Here is a 21,215-nt window from a genome sequence, read left to right as displayed (position 1 = left end):
GTTTTCCGGGCCCACCACAAACATTGGTGCTCATTGTTCCGCCAATGCTTTGAAGGACATTTGCAAAACATTTCTCCGATATTAAACCTTAGATTAATCTATGTACTTATTAAACCTTGATTTTAAGGTTAACAGAAGCAAGCTTTTTTAGGTGAAGCCTAGACTAGGTGGAATTTTTCATCTCGGACAGATAATATTTTGAACCCGTTTCCAGGTATGCATTTCCTCCACCTGAGCCATGCACCTTATCGAATCCATACAAGAATGCATGGGGTGCCCGGTGCACCTCACAATCCACGAAAACGCTCACGACCACGGTCGGACCCCGCCGCAGTTTCGCTTGCCATCGACACTTTCTCCTAGAATCTTCTCGTGAACGTCGTCGACGTCTTCGCAGTGCACCACAAGGATAGCGCGCGTACGGAAGGCTCTGGAGAGGCCACTGTTCTGTTTCTGCACGGGGAAAGTGATCGAGGAGTGCGTATTTTTAGACCGGAAGTCTTGGGTTCAAACCCCCGGTATGCTTACGGTGTAGGGGTGAATTTATTGTTTTTTGAGAATTTTGGAGGGCCCCGGGATCGACATGAGGATGAATCAAAGGTGAGGAACAATTATTTCATCAGATTCGTATAAATTCCCATAAAACGTTGAGGAATTCGTTGAATATGTTTTCACTGCGATTAAAATTCTCCAGAGGCTATTATAGCCTTGAATTTCTATAGATTTATCAATATCACTTCGTCTTTTCAAAAATCCACGTATGATTAGAATTCTTGCTTAACCGATCGTTGAAATCACTTTCAATTCAACGAATTTCCATGAATTTATCATCTCATATTCGCGAATTTGATTGATGAAGAATCAGCAAAATGTTTCGTCGTTCTAGCTGTTGAAATTTTTCAGGATGTGTTCAAAAAATGGCCTTTAGGTGATTAAATTTTCGTTATATCCTCTTCCAGTGTTTTAACTTGTTACCTTTTTGTTGTTTAACCGAACTTATAGAAGATGTGAATGAACTGTTTGGAACAAATTTGAAGGGTTATATTCTTGTCAAAAAATATTATGAGTCTTTCATTCTGAAGATAGTACCTGAAGATCAATTTTTAGTTTTTTTCTCAGTTACCACAAATGAAATTGAGCAGACATCTTAAAGACGAGAAGTCGTTCTCAAGTTCCCCACCTACGAAAGAGTTGGTGCTTCCATCGTCATTTGTATTCCTGAAAGCCTTTCGAATTATAGTCGGAAGTAACAATTTTTAAAAATTCGATTTTTTCGAAAATTGTCTCGGATATCCGGAAGTTTGGTATGTAGATATAGGTTTTGGAACACTGCGAGCAGAATCCAGAGCATGTCTCCCTTTGTTTAAATTTTCATCGTCGACATACAATAGCATTTTTTATAAATCGCAACTTCCAAAATGCAATATTTCCTGTTGTACCTACTTGTTGGATCTAAATACTCCTTGATTTATAATCAGGAATGCCTAGGCGTTCATTTCAAAATCAAAAATCGAGTTCGAAAATTTCGAATTTTTGGGCAGAAAATGAGCAAAGGGTTAGGTTAGACCTCTGAAACCACCTCATTTGCCATTCTATTAAAAACCAGAGCACTTTTCCTTATTCATTTTATAACATTCAGAAATGTTTGATAGCTTGATTAATTATTGACGAGTAAGGTCTTCTGTCTTCTGAAAGTAACAATTTTTGAGAAAAAAAAATTAATCCACAAGTAGGCACCTACATAGCGTGAGTCATACCTATATGCTGGAATTATCTTCAAACTTGAATCGAACTAGTAGGCGAATATCCCTGACATTATAGGGGAATGCCACAAAAAATTTCTAGGTTGCCTTCACGTTTCCATAGAATGCGCCTGTTCAATTTCAATTTCTGTCAGTTTTTTGGTTTCTGAGAAAAAATTCAAAATAAATTTTCAGGTGCCATTTTTAAGGGGCTATATCTGAGCAGGGGCTGTTTAAGAAGAAAAATTTATATGAAAAACACATATTTTTTGGCTAGAAATCACCCTTCAAATATCTTATGACGAGGATTTGAAAAATTTCCATAAATTATCGAGTATTTAATTAATCCTTGTCGAACTACCTCATCGCGTACTTAATTGAATCACTAAAATAGCTGTTCTAGCCTTCAATCTGACTTAAATCTCATATACCTGGCTCTCTGACCAAAAAATCAGCAATCAATTTGGTTGCCCGCTCAATCTATCGTTGAAATCACTTTCGATCAAACCATGGATGATTGAATTTTCCACGCATTCACTTCCAGTTTGGTTACTTTTTTACGTTTTTCAAGTTTTGGGACCTGTACTCGGCAATCATTACAGTCCCATAAAATAGTAAGGAATTATAGTTGACCAATTATTTCGCATAAATTACCTACTCGTTTATTGAACCAGGAAATTGAATCTATTTGTCAGAGCTTGTTAAGATCTCAAAAAATATTCTAGATGAGATGTGTATATGTACACGATTGAGCTAAAGTGTCATCTTAAAATGAAAATCTCTTGTGTGAGCGCCTGCAGATCGAAAATTCCGTATGTTCGTTAAAATAAATACGATCTTAAACAATCATCCGAATTCAAGATAGTCTCTAAAAGCGTATTTTAACGATTAATGAAACTGATGTTTACACTTCGGACGTGCACTTCACATTCAATCCTTGATTCCACGACTAGGTATCATTACCAGATTAACAAGAATTTTGTGAGTCAGTTGATACTCAATCTGACGTCATTTCATCGGCATCCAAGAAGATTGAAATGCCCTTGATGATGGCGAAAATGATTAGGTAAATTGGAGTTTCGATAAGGCCAGGTGTTTTTTCACATTAGTCATTTACAGTCGTTGGTGTTCGAGGGTGAAAATTGTTTTTAAAACATCTCTTGAGATCAACTTCCTCAGACACTTAACCCACTTTTTTCGGTTTGTTTGCGAGCGCGTTTGAATTGTTTGTAAAATCGTAAGCGAAAGTACTTCAGGCTTGTTTGTTTATCTATTTCTCGACAGTGAAAATGAGAGTAGGCACTGACACTCGACGATCCAAAAATAGTAATGTACTTTCCTTTTTTTATTTCGTCATCTAACAGGAAAGGACATCCATATAATTATTCCTATTGGTGTTTGATTTATTACGCCGGGAAAAATTTCAGTCCGAAGAGGCCGAGACCTGTTGTGAGCTGGGAAACTTTCTAATTCATCTGAAACTTTCAGATGAAGTCACCATTTGGATTTTTCAATCTGAAAGGTTTCTAACAGATTCAGATTTATGCACCTGTAGTTCTAACGCCAGTTAGTTACAATTAGCGGTAGTTCTAGCTACTGGTAGTTGTGAAGGTTCAAGAGGGCTTCAATCTTTCAATCAAAGATTATTATGATTACTTTGCTTTCAATGTACCGTAATTCAAATCAACAGCACCTTTTAAAGGCATTTGCGACCTGGAGCTCATTCAAAACTTCATGTGATCTAAAAATCTTATTGGATTTAATCAATTTGTCATTGATTCATATTTGATGTTGGTTTTGAATTAGGTTGAGTTTTCAATCATGTCATTCTTTGGTATAAGGAATTGTCCATCATAATCGTAAGCTTCATAGCGTTATTCACAATAGCTTTTGTATATTCACAATATTTCCTGTGACCAACATTCCACAAATATTGCTATTAGACACAAATTAGCACCGTTCACGGTATGATATCTATTGTCAGAATGAATAATCAGAATTATGTAATAATATGCTAATGCTAACATAAGTGAAGCTAACCGCTTCAAATCAAGACTAGACCAATTCTGTAAAAACCACGTGAAATCATCAAATCCGCATAAAATATTTTTTTAATAATACCCTTATTTCAATTCAAATTTTTTTTTTCAAAACAACAAACACACATTAATTTGCTGTGGTCAATCAAAATTCCAGTGAACATCGTTGCATTGACCAATCCAAAGAATAAACCACAAAAATTCGGTGCTATCAAATACGATCTATGTAGGTTTCAGGTTACGCAACTGACCTATCTGCTTACACACATATCGCCATATTTCCCAACGATTGAATTTCTAATTTGTCCACTTCCTGGGTACCCCCATGTACATTTACGTCGCAGTTTTACGCTAATAATTTTGTTCGAGCAATCTTGTTTTTACAGATAAGTATTTATAGGTTAGTTTTATGAATATAGACCATATCTGAAACATAATGATGTACCAAGAAAATTCTCTTTTTTCCCCACAGAAGATCCTGTTAACAGAGTACGCTCTGTTAACAGGATCCTACACCCGGATCGATCAAATTTGAACCCGGATTTATCCGGAATAATGTGAATCAAATTGCCCGTAGAGGTCAAACAAGTCCGCGAAATCCTCAGATTGTAAGATACGAATAACACAAAAGTTTCCTCTCGAGCGTTGCGGGTATTATTTCGATGATTCCTTCATTCTCTTCTCGCATTGTATTCGGTGATCTTGAACTTTGTTTACGTGTCGATTTATAGTTTCAACAGAGCTCGATGAAGTACCAAAATCATTCGAGTCAAATGTCCCAGTTATAAAAGTATTTGGTTATCTTGAGGATATGACGATTGTGAAATTTTCTTGAAAGAAGAGAAAGCTGACTGCCACCTTGATAAAGATTTAGGAATATAAGAGTAAATTCAGTTCTAAAAGTTGTAGGTGAAGTAAGGGCGAACAGAATCATCACTTTGGCAACGTTGTGGATTTTCATGAAAAGCCAAGCCAGGCCAATAGAGAAGAGGCCCGAAGTTTCTCTTTTCTGTGGTTATCACTTATCACCATAGTAACGCAGCCCCACGTTGCCAATCGAAGTGCAAGAATACGTTAACGAAAATATTTATAATATTCGACTTCTTTAACCAGGCAGATAGTCTTATGACAATGAGAACCAACTGTGAACTTCTGTAACGAACAAATTACACGAGACAAACTGACTAATGAGGCGAAACTCCAAGAGAGTCGAAGAAATGCAAGTAAAGCGTATTCGATGAACAATTTGAGCAGGTGAGCGAACTGGCACATATAATTGTTTCATTATATGTTTATGTGCGTCCTTGGGACTTTCCACTTTCTCTTCCGAAATTCGAAGTCGACAATTGATGAGCACATCCGGCACCTGAATTCGCCCCATATCAATCTGTGGAGTGTGGACCCGGCGTTTCGGAGTGATAGCCATAGGCGTATCAGGGATTTACATTGTGGGGGCTCTAGAGGACGTTTTTTGAGTTTACCAGTAGGTGCCAGTATGTGGGTACTAAAAAATTCATTGCCTACTATTTTAGCCTTTCTTAAGCGATCGTCTTCCGTATTTCTGCTCTTGATAATATGTTCTTTATAGTAACAGTTCTACCTTTTTGGTAGGTATATTAACCTTTTCGGTAGATCCACCTTTGGGGGCCAATTGACCCTTCGACCGAGCTCGGTCCTACGGCCCTCGCTCTCCCTTCAAACGGTTGAATTGGTACTCCCCATACCTGTCTGTGATCGGTGCTAACCTCACTATTGTCAGTTTTATCAAACACAGATGTGTTAACATTTGCGTTTGGTGAACGTTAAAAATCTCGAATTTCTGATGCTTTTTTTTATTTCCCTTATGGCAACCGGGTCGGGAGTATTTGCTGGACACGCTCCGGTTATCCGTCTTTCGCGTCCCCCAATATGCAACTGTTCGCTCAGAGATAGCGATTTCCCAAACCCCGGAATCAGCTGGTTTTCCTCTCTTAACTCTTCCATGTACCTACTTAAAAAATAAGTATAAATATACAGTCGATCATCAAACTTGATATCAATTTATGGCGATAGAATAAAATCCTCCTACGGCTATGGAAACTATCGAATAGAAAAGTAATAATACTTACATATTATTATTTTTGTAGACGGAGCTATAAGGCGGACAGTCATCTAGATGCAGAATGCAATTATGTGCCAGTGATCTCAGAGTCAGTTAATTATAGGCATAAAGTTTTTATTGACGAGATTAAATGTGACCGGTAATAATTTGTTGAACTTTAAGTTCTTAAGTTTCACCCTTCCCTGATGCAATAGTGGCTAAGGCCAAACTCAAAAGAGAAGTTGTTCGAAGTAAACTCATTAATTGTTTCATTCCGATGATTTGATATTATATATTTTTATTGTCGCATAATCTAACCATATTCTATCTGTTTCAAACTGTTCCCCCCTAATCCTACATTTTATGTTTTCCTTTAGGCTCACCATTTCATATAACATTGGTAATAATTCATTGCATAACATTACCCATCTTTCAATAATTTATAAATCGCTCTCGTTCGCTTTCGATGAAACCAGTTTGATGTATGAATCGATTACCTTTTGGAATAGACGAAAGAATACGATAACATAGATCATAAAAAACGGATTGGATTGTTTCGCTTTCTCCCAATGAGGATTTTATATGGTTCTAATATAATTTACGGATGTTTAAACGCTGAGAAATCCATTATGACACAGAACGAAAAATACGATTTTCACAAAATGAGTTTTTTTACCACGACACGTGTTTCGCTAGCACAATAGCATCTTCAGGTAGGTGAGGGTTACTTGAAATATCAGCTTCCTTCAAATATTATATTGATGTGGCCAATACTTAATGAAAATCCATTCGTGTCATGATTTAAAAACTCATTTTGTGAAAATCGTATAATCTGTTTCAAGTTGAATATGTAATGGATTTTCATCAAGTATTGGCCACATCATTTCAATATTAATTTGAAGAGAACGAATCATGTACGTAAATATTATAAACAACATAATTACTACAATGTATTTGAACATTTTCTTTCAGCCGATGCTTCAGATCATTGCTATGATGTAGGTACCTACCTACTGTTATTGATTATCTGATGTTCAAAACCTTATATCAATCCATGAGGGGCATTTCTTTCAACGGCAGAATACGTGACTGGTATATATTGTATTAATGACCAACAATTTAATTTCATGAGTATATCGAACCATCAACAGCAGTAACAATATTAGTGACTCTAGGATATTGATGATATCAATGTTTCTCGAACTGTCAAATGAATAAAGTGTGAGTTCAGCACATTGATTCGATAACCCGAAAATTAAGTTATGACCATGTCAACATTACCCAACCAACCCGACGCGACGCATTGATTCAATGCTCGAATACAATATGATGCCAACGAACATCAATCTGAAAGCATGCTATGCAGTGTGAGTTATTTAAAATTGAACCCCCTCTGAATTTTTTTTTTAAGGTTGAAAAAAAAAGTTGAATTTTATACTTTGTTCAAATAGCTTGAATTATGATGACAAAACTTTGGGTTGTTCAATTCTGGTTTAAACCGAGATTAAAGTTGATCCTGGATTAACGTGACAGATTTGAACGGAAATGTCAAAATTAATCCAGGATTTACACGAATTGAACAACCGGGCCTTAATGTTTTTCCGGTATAATATTATATATTTTGAACGATTGATATTGATGAGTTGCATACTTATTTGAATAAAAATGGTTGAATTGACAATGATCAGAATAGACCAAGATTTTTCTATTGGTCTTAATAGTAGAAAAGTGGAAGAAAGTGCACATTCGAAAGTAGAAATAAAGATCTATATTTTCGATCCACAAAATTTACCTCCTCTCTCTCTCTCTCTCGATTTTCACAAATTATATAGTTCTGCCCGAAGAAATAAACATTTTTGAACAGATATCCTTATGACATAGAAAAATTTATATCGAATTCCATCAAAGTACACTTGTATACCGTATACCTACTTCTTGAATTTCTGTGATATCCTCACCAATTGCATATAGAAAGGGTTAGATAGATATCTTTTTGGAATTCAAAATATTTTTGAGCCGTCCTTCACAGGTAAAAAATGCTCTTTGTGAATCTCGAATAGTTAATTTCGTGTTGATTTACTTTCCAGCCATATACTTTCTGATCAGCCTGGTAGTTGGCTAGGTACCCATGCATGGGCCCATAGAAGTGTCGTATCTCGACCATCCAGAAATGAATATATACGTATTATTGTTGAGAACGAAATAAATATAATTCCGGCTTTATGGAATAATGAAATAGGTATGGATACATTATGCATGAGCATAAACTGAGATTTTATTATATTATGAAAAAAAATTGTTTTAAGCCCGCTCATCGATCATTTGATATGAAATTTTAGAATCAATTTTTCTCGAACTATCAAAATTAGCAATTAGTAATTAATACGCTGCACACACAGTAGTTCACATGTCTTTAATTCCATACTCAGTTGCTTCGATTTCTTCATTCTTCAATCTGCTTATTAATATTTTAATCTATTTGTCTTTCACATTATTTTGGTCGAGAAAGTTGATAAGTTTTGGAATTTAGGTACCTACCTTTCCCAATTTCTCAAAAGACCATCACCGTTGTTGTAGGTAATTCACATTGAAGTCGATTTCTATCAGAAGATTAATAATTATGTTATTGTTATGACGAATAAATGGGTATTTGAATGCAAATTCCCAGTTTGCATCCTGATGGCTCTTTGAAAAAAGGCGCATTTTTTTTAAATGTCCATAATTGAGTCTTGCAAAGCAGAATGAATATACCCAACATATTCTATGGCTTTCTGCCAGTCGTTCCAGATATATATTGTTATTCGAATGCGGCCAGTAATATCGGAACTCGTCCTGAAATCATCGTAGTCGCTACAAATTTCAATAATGATTTCTGAGAACCGGCTTTGAAATCCGCATGTCCATAAATTTCGAGATACATAAATTCATTCTATGATTCTGAAAACTTTCTCATTGTTTATAAACAATGCTCATTAACAAACAATCAATGAATGACCGCCGCAGCTACTTAACTGTTAATTACTGATAGTTATATTACAAGGAGCTCAGTTCAATATCTCAATTTGAGAATTTTCATTTTTTGTTAGGTATTTGAGAAAACCACGAATGATTTTGTGATTCATTTTGTGTTGATATGTGCGGTATAGGTACTCCTATACCAGCTTGACATGATTCATGTTGATTATCGGACTTGGGAATAATTCAGTAGTCTTGTGTTTTTAATACAGATTTCACCTGAAGTTAACAAAGTTCCACAATGAATTTACTAACAACAATAAAGAAAAAAGTCAAAAAGCGAATCCGAATCATTTTATCAGTTTATTATGCATAAACTCACTAGCAGATTGTCTTTTTCAGAACGTTCGGACAGAAACGGGTCAAACTAAAAAACCCATGTTCAACCTTGATCTGCTAACGATGTCAACTTACAACGCCTAAGAGATCGTTTAAATCACATCGACTCCTTGATTCAAATCAGGAGCGAACCAGTTTCTATTTGTACCTATCAGTTGAATGTTCAAGAAATTAATTTTTTAATTGGAAAAGTGATCTATAGTTGCGCAAGATGACTTTATGGAATGAGAGACGTCGTCTCTTTTCGTTGGTGCATAATGCCAATTTCTAAATAGATCTGTGCATAGTTCTTGACAATTCGATCTGAGTAGCATAACCTTCTGTTGTTAGGTTAGGTTCGATTCGCACAGGTTAGGCAAAAGTTAGATTAGTTTGGGTTAGGTTTGAATTGTGATTCAATGACCATCTGAAAAGGAATATCGATAAAGGAATTTACGATCACATAAAAACTCCTAGTAATATTTTTCCTATGCCAAACAATTTGAAAGATTAATACGATAATTTTCCGTTTTTTCTTGCTCCTTAGATTCCATGGCTCATCCATCAAACAACGTTATTTGTTCATTCAATTAGCGTACAACATTGCATAATTCTACTAACCGTTGGTAATATGCATCTGTACCCGAGGACATTTGCATTTTCTCTATTTGCTATGCAGAAGAATCCTTTCGTTTTCTGCTACGGAATTTGGGTTAATAATGTCCAAGGGTTATAATGTTCATTATTTATTGTCTTCAAGCACGAAGGCTTCTTGAAAGGATATCAATGAGAATTGCGCATCTTATACAATGAGTTCACTCATCAGTCTTATGAATGATTTGGGAATAGATTGGGGTTTGTTGAACCAGTTGAATATATCACTAGCTCCGTCTCATATCCGGATTGTTTGATATCGAAAATTTGTTTTTATCGTTTGCAATATAAATTTAACTGCATGATAGTCCCCCAACCGAATAGCAATTTTTTGAAAAAGTGCTTCCGAATTAAACAATAAATATTGAATCGTTCTGTGTTAAGATATTTAGTGTTCAGGTGTGCTCATTCAAATGGTAGGTAACCCTAATATTCTAATATCTACAATATATCAGACGGTGGCGAACATATTCAATGTTAGTGAATTTATTTGTTTTATCTGAATCTAAACGACTTATATTTTAGCTGAATGTCTCCACAATTGTGAAGGAAGAGGATGACAAAGAATTTTTTTCTATTAGGAGAACCAAAAAAGTGGTAGCATTTGAGAATTATATTTTAGGGTGAACGAATGCAAGTTACTACAGAATTTTCGATCAATGTCATCGTAGAATGGGTTCCAGAAAATAAATTTTTCTATTTTTCATTTGACTTGTCCCATACATTGTAAATGTCTTAAGGAATCAATAAATATATAGGTAATTATTATTATATCAAAGTTTTAAACAGCCATAAATACTAGCCAGTTGTGAGGTTAATTGTTAATTAATGTGAAATTTTTGTTTAAAAGTGAAGTTCCCCTTGCCTTGAAACTTCCTTCAATTATTTTGATTTCCATTGGCGCAAGATGATTTTTTGTTGAAGAATTTAACATACTTGTAATTATCCGTTAATTCCTTCTAGAGGTACCCATTTCCTACTGCTCCATCAGATGCATTTAATCTGAGGGTTTATTTTTCGGATATCTTTAACTGATGTAAAGTCTCCAACCTTTAGCCACAGAATATAACCAGCATTAACTCTAACCAAGCTATTGCATATTATGTGTCAATAATTAAATTTTCTTCCATAGTGAAGATGAATATATTTTAAAACTGATTTCTTGTGTTTTTCATGTCTGATGTCAATAACTAGATTTGGTATGCCTTTAGTCAGTTTTTATAAACGTCAATTATGTTCGTCACATATTTTCGACCTCATATTTTCCTAAGTGATTCGACAAAGTGATAAAATACGTAATTTCTGAATCTTTTACACCGTAGATCGAACAACATAGCGCTGATTCAAAACCCAATTCATTCTTTCATCCATTGCTGTATTCCGTTACCGAGAATAAATCTACAAAAAGACAAAACTATCAGTGCCTTCAAATTTCTAATTTCTTAGGGCTACTTGCGAGTGTATGCTAACGTGACCAGACGTCCCGTTATGAACGGGACTGTCCCTTTTTTTGATTGCTTGTCTCGGTCATTGTATAAAGTGGTCTTTATACAATGTCCCGGTGTCCCCGAACTGAACTCCGGGACGCAAAATTGTCCCGTTTTCGAAAACAGCGCTAAAATTAAAGAGCTGGCCGGTAAATATTTGGAGCAGTGGACTCGTTTCCTTACCAAAAAAATGGAGATATTTTATTGGGTAGATTTAAAAAAAATACCCTCCTGGAAGATGTTCAAAAACCTCTGGATATATTAATTGAGAAGGAATATATTGACTCTAATAAAGATTCAGAAGTTTTTGGCGTATTTTCATTGATTTCAAACTATGTACATCACAGAGCAAAAAATAATCGAATGGAATAATTTAAATGTTTTCAAGGAAACTCGTTGGTTGGAAGTATCCAAACATTTTCACACCAACAATCTTCGGCATGAGAACTTTAGTATTTTAATTGAATATTTTTTTTGTTTGCCGGCATCAAATGCTCCAGTAAAAAGAGTATTTTCTATGATGAACAAATTGTGGACATCTGAAAATACCCAGTTACAAATTCTCTTAGATTAGGAAAGGGAGTCTAGTCTCTGTGCAAATTCCAGTTCTAAAGACGATGTTGATAACTAAGGTGAATATAAAAAAAACGTGCCAAGAGTTCCACTCTTACAAAATCACGAGCAGAATCATCACAAGCAGTATTGAAGGAAATTTGTTCCCCTGATAAATATAAATACAACTAAACATTAGGGAAATATTTTTATTTGTAATACCTGATAATTCATTTTCTGTGAATAAATAAAAAAAAAATTTCATTGAATACCCGTTATATATACATATATATTGACCCAAATAAACCAGTGTCCCGTTTTGAGTCAGAAAATGAATGGTCACGTTAGTGAATGCCCTCCTGTGAGTGAAGAGACCCAACCATGACCTACAGATACTTGCACACTCCGGGCATAGATAGTCAGTAGTCACCAACCAGATCTGGCCGCCGCTGTAGTCTTCTCGAGTCTCCATTATATTATAACGGTGGACCAAAAAAGAACTCCACTGTGATCTGTCTAACGCTAGTTTTTCCCAGTCATGATTGGCATGAACTGATTTTAGAGGTTGATGCAGTATATCTTCAAACGGCCTATACTGGCCTCCTGGTTTCCGAACTCCCTCTGTTAATTCGACATACAGAGAGAGCTATTTTGGGAAGGCTTGTGTCTTGCATCCTCAGAATGTGGCCGCTCCATCTGAGTCGGGCCCTCGTTACTTGAGTCTCAATTGATATACAACTCACCCGCTGCAAGACTTCATTTGAAACTTTGTGGAACCATCTGATGTGCATTATTTGTCTCATATGACGTTGTTGCGTTTCAGACGATTAGCCATAATCTTCGAGAGACTTTTACCGCCCACACTAAGCAACGATATGCCCCTGTAATTGTTGCAATTTGACGTATCGCTTTCGTCCGTATAGAGTTTGATGCAGCTTCTCTGAAGTCTTGTGGCACATCTCCTTGTTCCCAGATCTTGCGAAAAAGTGTTAGGAGACTATTAACAATGTACAATGTCTTTATCCAGGGCTTCGAATATCTCCACTAGAACACCGTCTAGACCTGGTATTATTTTTCATATTTTTTATCGCATTTTCCAACATTGAGATTTCTTCATCAAGCGATGTCATCGGACTATACGCTGGGAGCCGGTCTAAAATAGATGAATCCGAATCGTTATTTTGATTCAAGACCTTAGAGTAATGCTTCTTCCATCTTTCGAGAATTTTTCTATCATCAATTAGGATAACTCCATGAGCATCTATAAGGCCAGGCGCGAATATAGAAACGCAGGTTAGTGAGGTGACGCAGCGTGAGTTTTTGTAAAACATAGAAAAGAACAAGACCATGCAAATAAAGCGTCATAACCCCACATTTTAGTACTTACAGAGTGAAATGCGTCAAATTCTCATGGCCAACTGAGTGCTAAAATAAAAGTGAATGGAGTATAGATATGCATTTTGAGCGTATTTTTTCAGACAACCGACGCGTATTAATGTGGGGTAGATTCGGTTTGGAAGAGCTCCTATTTACTTTTTAACTGGTAGGCCAGTAAGCTCATTAAAGAAATTCTAATGGTTATAAACCTTTAAACTTGAGACCTGAAAGGTAAATCAATGATTCTCCACGAGTACCTAACAGTAGTTGAAACATCTTCAGGGTTTTCCGCTTTCATTTTTGTCATCCTCGTCATTGTTTTCAGAGCAGATCGCCTTCTTCTTCCGATTTCGTCAATCTGCAAGTTATACTATAGGAAACCGCGAAATCCCATCACCTCTCGTGATAAATGAACATCTAGAGGTACCAACAACCTGCACTTTCTCTGCCGTGAGAATCGTGAGATATGACAAAAACCAAAAAACTTTCCAGAATTTCATTACGTGTATGAAAAACGTGGAAACGATACAGTTTCCTCCCGGGATAAACGCGTTTCCCTCAAATTATCACAATTTGTTAATATTTTACTTCTTCTTTAATTAGTAGATCTAATTTACCAACTTTTAGCTAGTGCATCAACCAAAGTTTCCTTCTAGTTTCGTATTTCCGTTAAATTTCTTCAAGTTGAAAAAAGGTTAATTTCACGTTGAAATTGATGAACAATATGGAAGGAATTCCATCATGATGTCTATAGTAGTTGTTTTCCTTTCTCAAACTTCCATTTTCAGAAAATCTCATTAAGCTAATATACATCTTCATTTCGAAGAAAACAATTAACAGACATTTAAAAGATGGCGGGAACAATAAAGTAATGTCAGTTTTTTTATTACACGAAATAAACGGAGGCTGAGAATGAGGATGCCGTCTTCAAATTACCAATCGGTTGAGGAATTTATTGACTATTGAATATTCAAGGCTATTGTGACAGAGCGTATAATTTTAGCGTTAGATTATCGCGCTGAAGATGGTAAAAGTCAAGGATGTGCCCATCTTCTGCTACTCGACTCTTCAAGTTCCTTATTTTTATGTTTACGCACCTTAAAATGTGTTTTTTATGTACATCGATGATCCATTAGGATTGGATGATGAAACTTCGACCATACAACTTTACATCGTGTTTTGATGAGTCCGAATAAAAATATTGATGTTTCCTTAATAACACTTCTCTTCTGCTTTCAGACATTTGACGTTAACCCTCTTTGCCTTTTTATCTTTGACATCGTCCTTGGCAGACTCGTCTTTCAACATCAGCCAGTACACTAAGGACGTTCCAGAAGAGCTAAAACTTGGCGTACAAACCGCGTTGAAGATAGAAGAGGAAGTTAGAATTAATGGAAAACAAAAGAACACATGTGCACAACAAGATCCTATACCTTGTCCACCGGGAAAATACAGGAGACCAAACGGGGAATGCAACAACATCAGACATCCCAGATGGGGTAGTAGAGGAACTCCATTTCTGAGATATTTACCTCCAACTTACGCTGACGGTGAGAAGGATTGAGTAACTTCTATCATTTTCTCTTATTTACATAAAAAATGTACTTTCGCTGAAGCGGAACGCACCCCAACGTATCGTATATAAATACACGGTTCTATGATCGTGCGCCCAATTTTTGACGTTAACGGACCATAGATCGTGAGAGAAGCGATTTCGAAACATATCATCGGATTTGTGCTTCGAATCGATCAAAATCGCTCCAGTTATCTAACAATGAACGTCGTAAAAATTTTCAATTGAAACAGAGAACCGTTACCAACTACCATGAAAAGCATTATCATGTAAATAATATATCTTCGGTTTTACGCAAGAGGCAGAGAGAATCGTCTAATGAATACGTAGACAATTGGAAAAGAAAAGATTCTGCGATGATTTTACCAAGGTAAACTTGGAGAAACGTGGAATAGCATTGACCCAGTGCGGTGGAACGGACTCTACAAAAATGCGATTTAATAACATGTTCGTATGCAGTTCTCATTGTATATATACCCAGAATAGGCGTTGCAATATGTTAATGTTAGGGATTACTTGGGTAGATGTATCGCAGAAAGGCATTAAAGTGGATAAATGTGTTAGCAGTTCAATTGACTATACATTTGGTAACCTTGAAACGGCACCAGAGATCGGTTTGTTTCCAGTTATTAAGGATTTTTTCGAAGACACAACTCTATGAGCGTAGGAAAATCAAAAGATCAAGTTAAATATAAAATAGAGATAAGCAACGGAAGGCTGATGAGAAGATTAAAACCTCATAATTCACTTCCATGATTTCTTGAAGAAATCTAATCTGTGTGAGGAGCTACAGTGATTCTATTTTATGGACAGCTGTATTAGGAGGTGCTGACTGCCACCTCGCTCGAATTCTTGAGAAGAGCAACAAAATTCACCAATGATGATCCCTGGTAAGTAGATAACATAAAAACAATAAGCTCAGTTTTTATACTATACCGGCTGGTTCACCCCAGACGCGGCGCTCATTTTGAGTGATTAAATGAAGATAGAAAATCTTTTTTTGTGGTGTGTGTAGGATGTCGCAAAACACTATTTAAAATTATTGTCATATATACAGGATGTTCGAAAACAAAGATATAGACCAAAGTTTCACTTTTTTAAATGTAACACCCTATATTGGACCCCAAAAATGGAATGGCAAGCTCAAGTTATGAGAAGTTTCTTCAGATAACTTTAGAGCTCAGAAGCACCTTTTACGAGATAATAACAATTAAGGAAGAAACTAGTTACGCCAGCGATACAGGCAGAATTTTTTCGAGCAGACAAGTTGGCTACTCCTACATATAAAAGAAAATTTCAACTCTGGAATATACAGGGTGATCATAATTAATTCTCAAACATCAGCTACAAATAATCGTCGGAAACTTTCTTATTTCAAATATTATTTCTATATCTCGTTGAACGTAAAAATTAATTTCGAAACTATCTTCATAAAATTTTCCTACATTTAAACCTGATAGTTTCTGAGCAATTTTCGATTTTTAATTCAAAACTAGTAAACCATATTCGCCATTATCTCGTGAATGGTCCTTCTAAGGTATAAAGTGATCTGAAGAAAATCATCATAATTTGAGCTTGCCATTCCATTTTTGAGGTCAAATACAGAGTGTTACATCTAACATTTTATTGACTCTTATTTTTCAACATCCACTTTTTCTTGTCTCTACAATGTGGACTAATTCGATCAGTCCAATTAACAGTACCCACTAACGAATTCAATTTTATCGAGTGACTATCTTTACAACTACATATTATGATATATCATTGATTGAGAATTAAAAAGAGCTGTCAGTTGAAGCCAAACAAACATGGGGGTGCCATTTGAAAAACAAAAGTTAGGGGTGGTTTCTCGGGGGTTGTTTGTCAGGGGGTGGATTTTGCTATGCTGCATGAAAGAGCGTATGGTCTCCTACGACAAGTATTTTTTTCAATTTTTTTTTTCCGCAGGTAACTGAGATATCTGCTGGCCTAAAAGCTCTGGGACACCCGGTATATGACAATATTTTTAAATTTTGCTTTTGAACACCCTACACACACCTCAAGAAAATATTTTCAAAATATCTTTATTCACTCCCTCAAAATGAGCGCTGTGTCTGGAGTGGGCCACCCGGTATAACAAATGAAAAAACTTCACGGTAGATATAAGAGAGTTGAAGTGCTGCCATGAACGTAAACGTTAACGTTATATGTAATTGACATCTACGCATGCTCATTCGTCAGTTTTTAACGTTAACGTTAGCGTCAGACCGCTAGTTCACGTAGGCCTTCTACGTGAACTAGCGGTCTCCCACGTATACTTTAAACATCGACGTACGTTAACCGAACGTTAAACGAGTAGCACCGATGACTTGCGAATGGCCGAATATTGACTGTTGAATGCAATTCTCAATAACCTCAAACGGTCATTGTTTACATTTCCCATGTATTTTCTCATAATTAATGAAAAGTTATAGGAAATCAGCATTGATTTTAAAGTTATCAAAAGGATTAAGTTTTGAAACTTCGTTATCAGATTACATTCAGTAAGGAAATGCTGAAACTCCACTGCGATTCTCATGTCTCTAACAGACTCTAACACCTTTGAGTATTCAACTTAAGGCTAACACTTAAACATTTCATTGATAATAAAATACTTCCAAGTTGAAAATTCTCTTTATTATGCATATAATCATTAGAACATCAATATTCCAAATATGTCGAGGCTCAATATTAGCATTGAGTATTAAACTCAATGATATTAGACAAAAGGGAGTTCCAGCAAAACTAAATCAAAATCCAAATTGATAGGTTATGTTCAACGTCTGACATTTCGTGATAGCAGCACTTCAACTCAAATTTCATTACAACACGTAAACGTTATATTTGACGTTATTTGTCACGTTAACGTTTACGTTCAGGCTAACGTTCTGTGCGCACTTCAACTCTCTAAGTTCGTGGCTTTTGCTGAATGCCGTTAAGAACAGCTGAGCTATTTGAACGTGAGATCTCCCATGCCAATAAGATCCGATTATGAAGAGTTCACGATCCAAGCGTGATAAGAAATATTGTTTATATTTCCACTTTCGCTTGTCCTCGTTAAGCTATCCGCCTCATCCATCGAAGCCATTTGCATAAACCCAATTTTTATCTTGATTTCTCCGAAACGCTGCTCTGAAGCGTGTGCGAGGGTGCGCCGGAGTAATAATTTGAGTTGTACAGGTTTACTCGTATCTCATCCAGTTCTTCAGTACCTTTCTTAACTGATGCGATTGTGTGGAGAAATTAGAAAACAAGCGCACTTGTATCGATCTCGGAGATGAAGATATGAGACAACTTTCACCTGGACGATTTTAGGTTATGAATCACTTTATGGGGATGACCATGATTATTTCTGACAATGCGATTAATTTTTTTTTCTCTAATCTATTCTCGCCTTGAGGAGATCTGCCTTCGAGGTAGATCCACTTTTTTGACTCTTCAATACTAAGGATATATTTCTGCAGGTAGATTTAGGTTGCCGGTAGTTCTACTTCTACTATCGGTTGATTCCAAAGGGCGGTAGTTAAAACAATCAGTAGTTGCAAAGTCCAAGTGCATTCTAGGTCAAGTGAGAAGTAGTTCAAACGACATACTGAACCCACAGTGGGAAAAGAAGCGACAAGGTTTGAAACGATAAATACTGGTTGATCTGTACGAGATAAGTCATCAGTAGACTACATAGTACTCAGAAGTCGAATGTCCTTGAAAAAAAGCAGCGTTCCAAGTTCGGGCAATAGTATCGTCACTGGAAGCAACACCTTCGTCATCCGCATTGGACAGGAAATGGACACGAACTCTGAGAACTCTCATGCCGGGCTGGCGAGAGGGAAAGTGCTGGCGCACGTGATCAGTTGTTTAAAAGGCAAGAGATTTGTCGTTCCGGTTAATCGGCTTGCCGAGGGCCATAAACTCATAAAGAATTGGATTGATATTCGCGTCGATGACGTCACCGATGAGAATACTGGACTCGGTACTTTCTCCGCATCGTTTGCGGACAGGGCCGTAGTTTTAGGATTCTTGGAAAGTGATGGGTATCATATCGAGAAAACTGAAGAATTTCGAGGAAATGTTCTGAGGTGTTAAAAAAGGAATAACTTTTATATAAAAACTTTCTTTCTCTCTATATAGTCTATGGTCTTTATAGGTCCGTGTAAACGAAGAGAAAAATCCTCAAAAACTTGATATGAACACCATTGTCACAATTTTGCAGGCGTTTCAACACAGGTTCAAGGCGACATGTTCGTGTCGAATTGTTGTGGAATCAAGATCCATAATACCTCTTAACGGCCATCCAACCTTGCTATTGGTGATTTGGACTACCCTGCGATAATCTTGATTCAATTTTAACCCACAAGAAAGATTGTTTGAATGCATTGCTGCCAGACGCCCACCAAAGGGTAACAATTCATACGTTTAGTGGTTTGAGAACTTATCTTAGGGACAATCATGTACCTTCTTCAGTTGAGGTGAAATTTTGGATTTCGTTCAGTTGTCAGCTGAACCATAATTCGACCCTGTCGATTCAACTTTTACTTCCACAGTTCCGAATCAAGTTCAACCCAAGATCTTGTAGAATCTTTCACGACAACATTCTCAACTTGTAGCAATTTCACTCTCACCGCAATCCAACAAGATCATCGTATAAATCAGCTTCATTAGCACTTTTCGAAATTAAACCAATCAACGGGAAAAATTACAAATTATCCTTTTACTCACTGGAAACCACTCCTATACAGGGCGAATCGTCTCCACCTTCTACATAATATAAGGTTCTGTAATTATTTTTCACGTTCATTTCTGTAGATTCGGCTTCAGACTGTTATATTATAATTATTATCTGTAATCAAGTAGTTGGGGAGCCCAAGAGGGGACCCTGTAGAGTACCTCTACTAAAAATTAGACCTGTATATAGGAGAAATCGTCTAGGATAACCTGTCAGAATAGTAAAAAAAAACGATCATTGTACATACTCGAGAGTGCCAGGTTAAAATATATGTGGTTAATAACATGTTGAAAAGTATATACTTTTATACCAAAAATTAGACCTGTATAAGAAGGAATTGTCTAGGACAGCCTGTCAGAATCGAAAAAAAAAACGATCATTGTACATACTCGAGCGTGTCAGGTTAAAATATATGGTTAATTACATGTTGGAAAGTATATACTTTTATACCAAAAATTAGACCTTTATATAGAAGGAATTGTCTAGGACAGCCTGTCAGAATCGTAAAAAAAACGATTATTGTACATACTCGAGCGTGTCAGGTTAAAATATATGTGGTTAATTACATGTTGAAAGGTATATACTTTCTTAATGTGACAATTTAAGCGTGACGAAAATGCGCGCCAAACTTGCAAAAAAAACGTACATTCCCGAACGCGGTGGCTTTTTGTTTCAATTTGAAGCTCATGATTCAGGAATAACAGAAAAAGTTTCAGTTTCAGTAAGCCGAAAGCCAAAACAATAAAAATTGGCCATAAAGAAGACAAAAACCAGTTTTTATGAATTATCTTCTCTCCTGGGCTCTAAATTGTTTTCGCATTCATTAGGTCCTTTCGTTTGCATAAAAAGTGTAGCACTTTTCTACACTCGATTTTAGTATTCGTTTGCTGATTGAATTTATACCAGTGTAGAGGAGGTGTAGTTTATCTACATCTCCTTTTGACAATGTGTACATAAACTACACATCCTCTACACTGGTGTAAATCAACTCGAGTGTAGAAAAGTGCTACACTTTTTATGCAAACGAAAGCACCTATTAAAACAGTTGTAGATAATAACTTTTCCTATCAATTTTGTCCGAAGCAATTTCTTCTACGCCTGTACGTTTTTGAGATATATGGCGATGAATGCATATACATTAGACTGGGTTTCTACATTGATCTTGGCTTTTCGCATGTGTGGCTAAGCTCTACGGCTTTATCACCCTCTAGCTCGAAAACGGTTAAGGGTATGAAAAATTGACTTAGACAAAAGTTGTATAGAGTTTTATTATCTACAACTTTCATAATGAAACGATTAGAGGTACAGAAAGGGAGATCTCTTCATAAACTTTTTAGGGTTTTCACTCCCAATCTCTGAAACAAAATCAATTAAAAATGAAATCAACGATTTGCTCCTGCGTAAATTCTTGCACTAATTTGTCAGGAGCAAATTAACTAGAAAAAATTGTTGCCTGACAATGAACTCAAAATAAATAACGTTGAAATTATAATTCTTTGTAACGTTTCGGAGTCTATATCAGACTCCTTCATCAGACGAAAAAATCTACTTTTGAAAATCTTCTGAATTGTCGCTTTTTGTCTGACATTAATTGTCAACACACAGAAACAGAGACTGCACAGAAACGTTGATTCATT

General features: G+C 36.1%; 1 protein-coding gene across 1 annotated transcript in view; it reads left to right on the top strand.

Annotated features, from left to right (window-relative positions):
- The first annotated feature begins 285 nt into the window (after positions 1–285).
- Positions 286–21,215, top strand: part of LOC123317412 — a 30,994-nt gene continuing 10,064 nt past the window's right edge. Inside the window, exons 1-2 of the mRNA XM_044903931.1 lie at positions 286–600; positions 14,504–14,814. Of these exons, the coding sequence (XP_044759866.1) occupies positions 584–600; positions 14,504–14,814 (328 nt within the window). The 5' untranslated portion in view covers positions 286–583. The remainder of the gene's footprint in view (positions 601–14,503; positions 14,815–21,215) is intronic.

This window comes from Coccinella septempunctata, chromosome 7 (assembly GCF_907165205.1).
Source record: "Coccinella septempunctata chromosome 7, icCocSept1.1, whole genome shotgun sequence".
Classification (NCBI taxonomy): domain Eukaryota; kingdom Metazoa; phylum Arthropoda; class Insecta; order Coleoptera; family Coccinellidae; genus Coccinella; species Coccinella septempunctata.
Note: the sequence above shows the minus strand (reverse complement) of the source record. Positions and strands in the feature narration are given on the sequence as shown.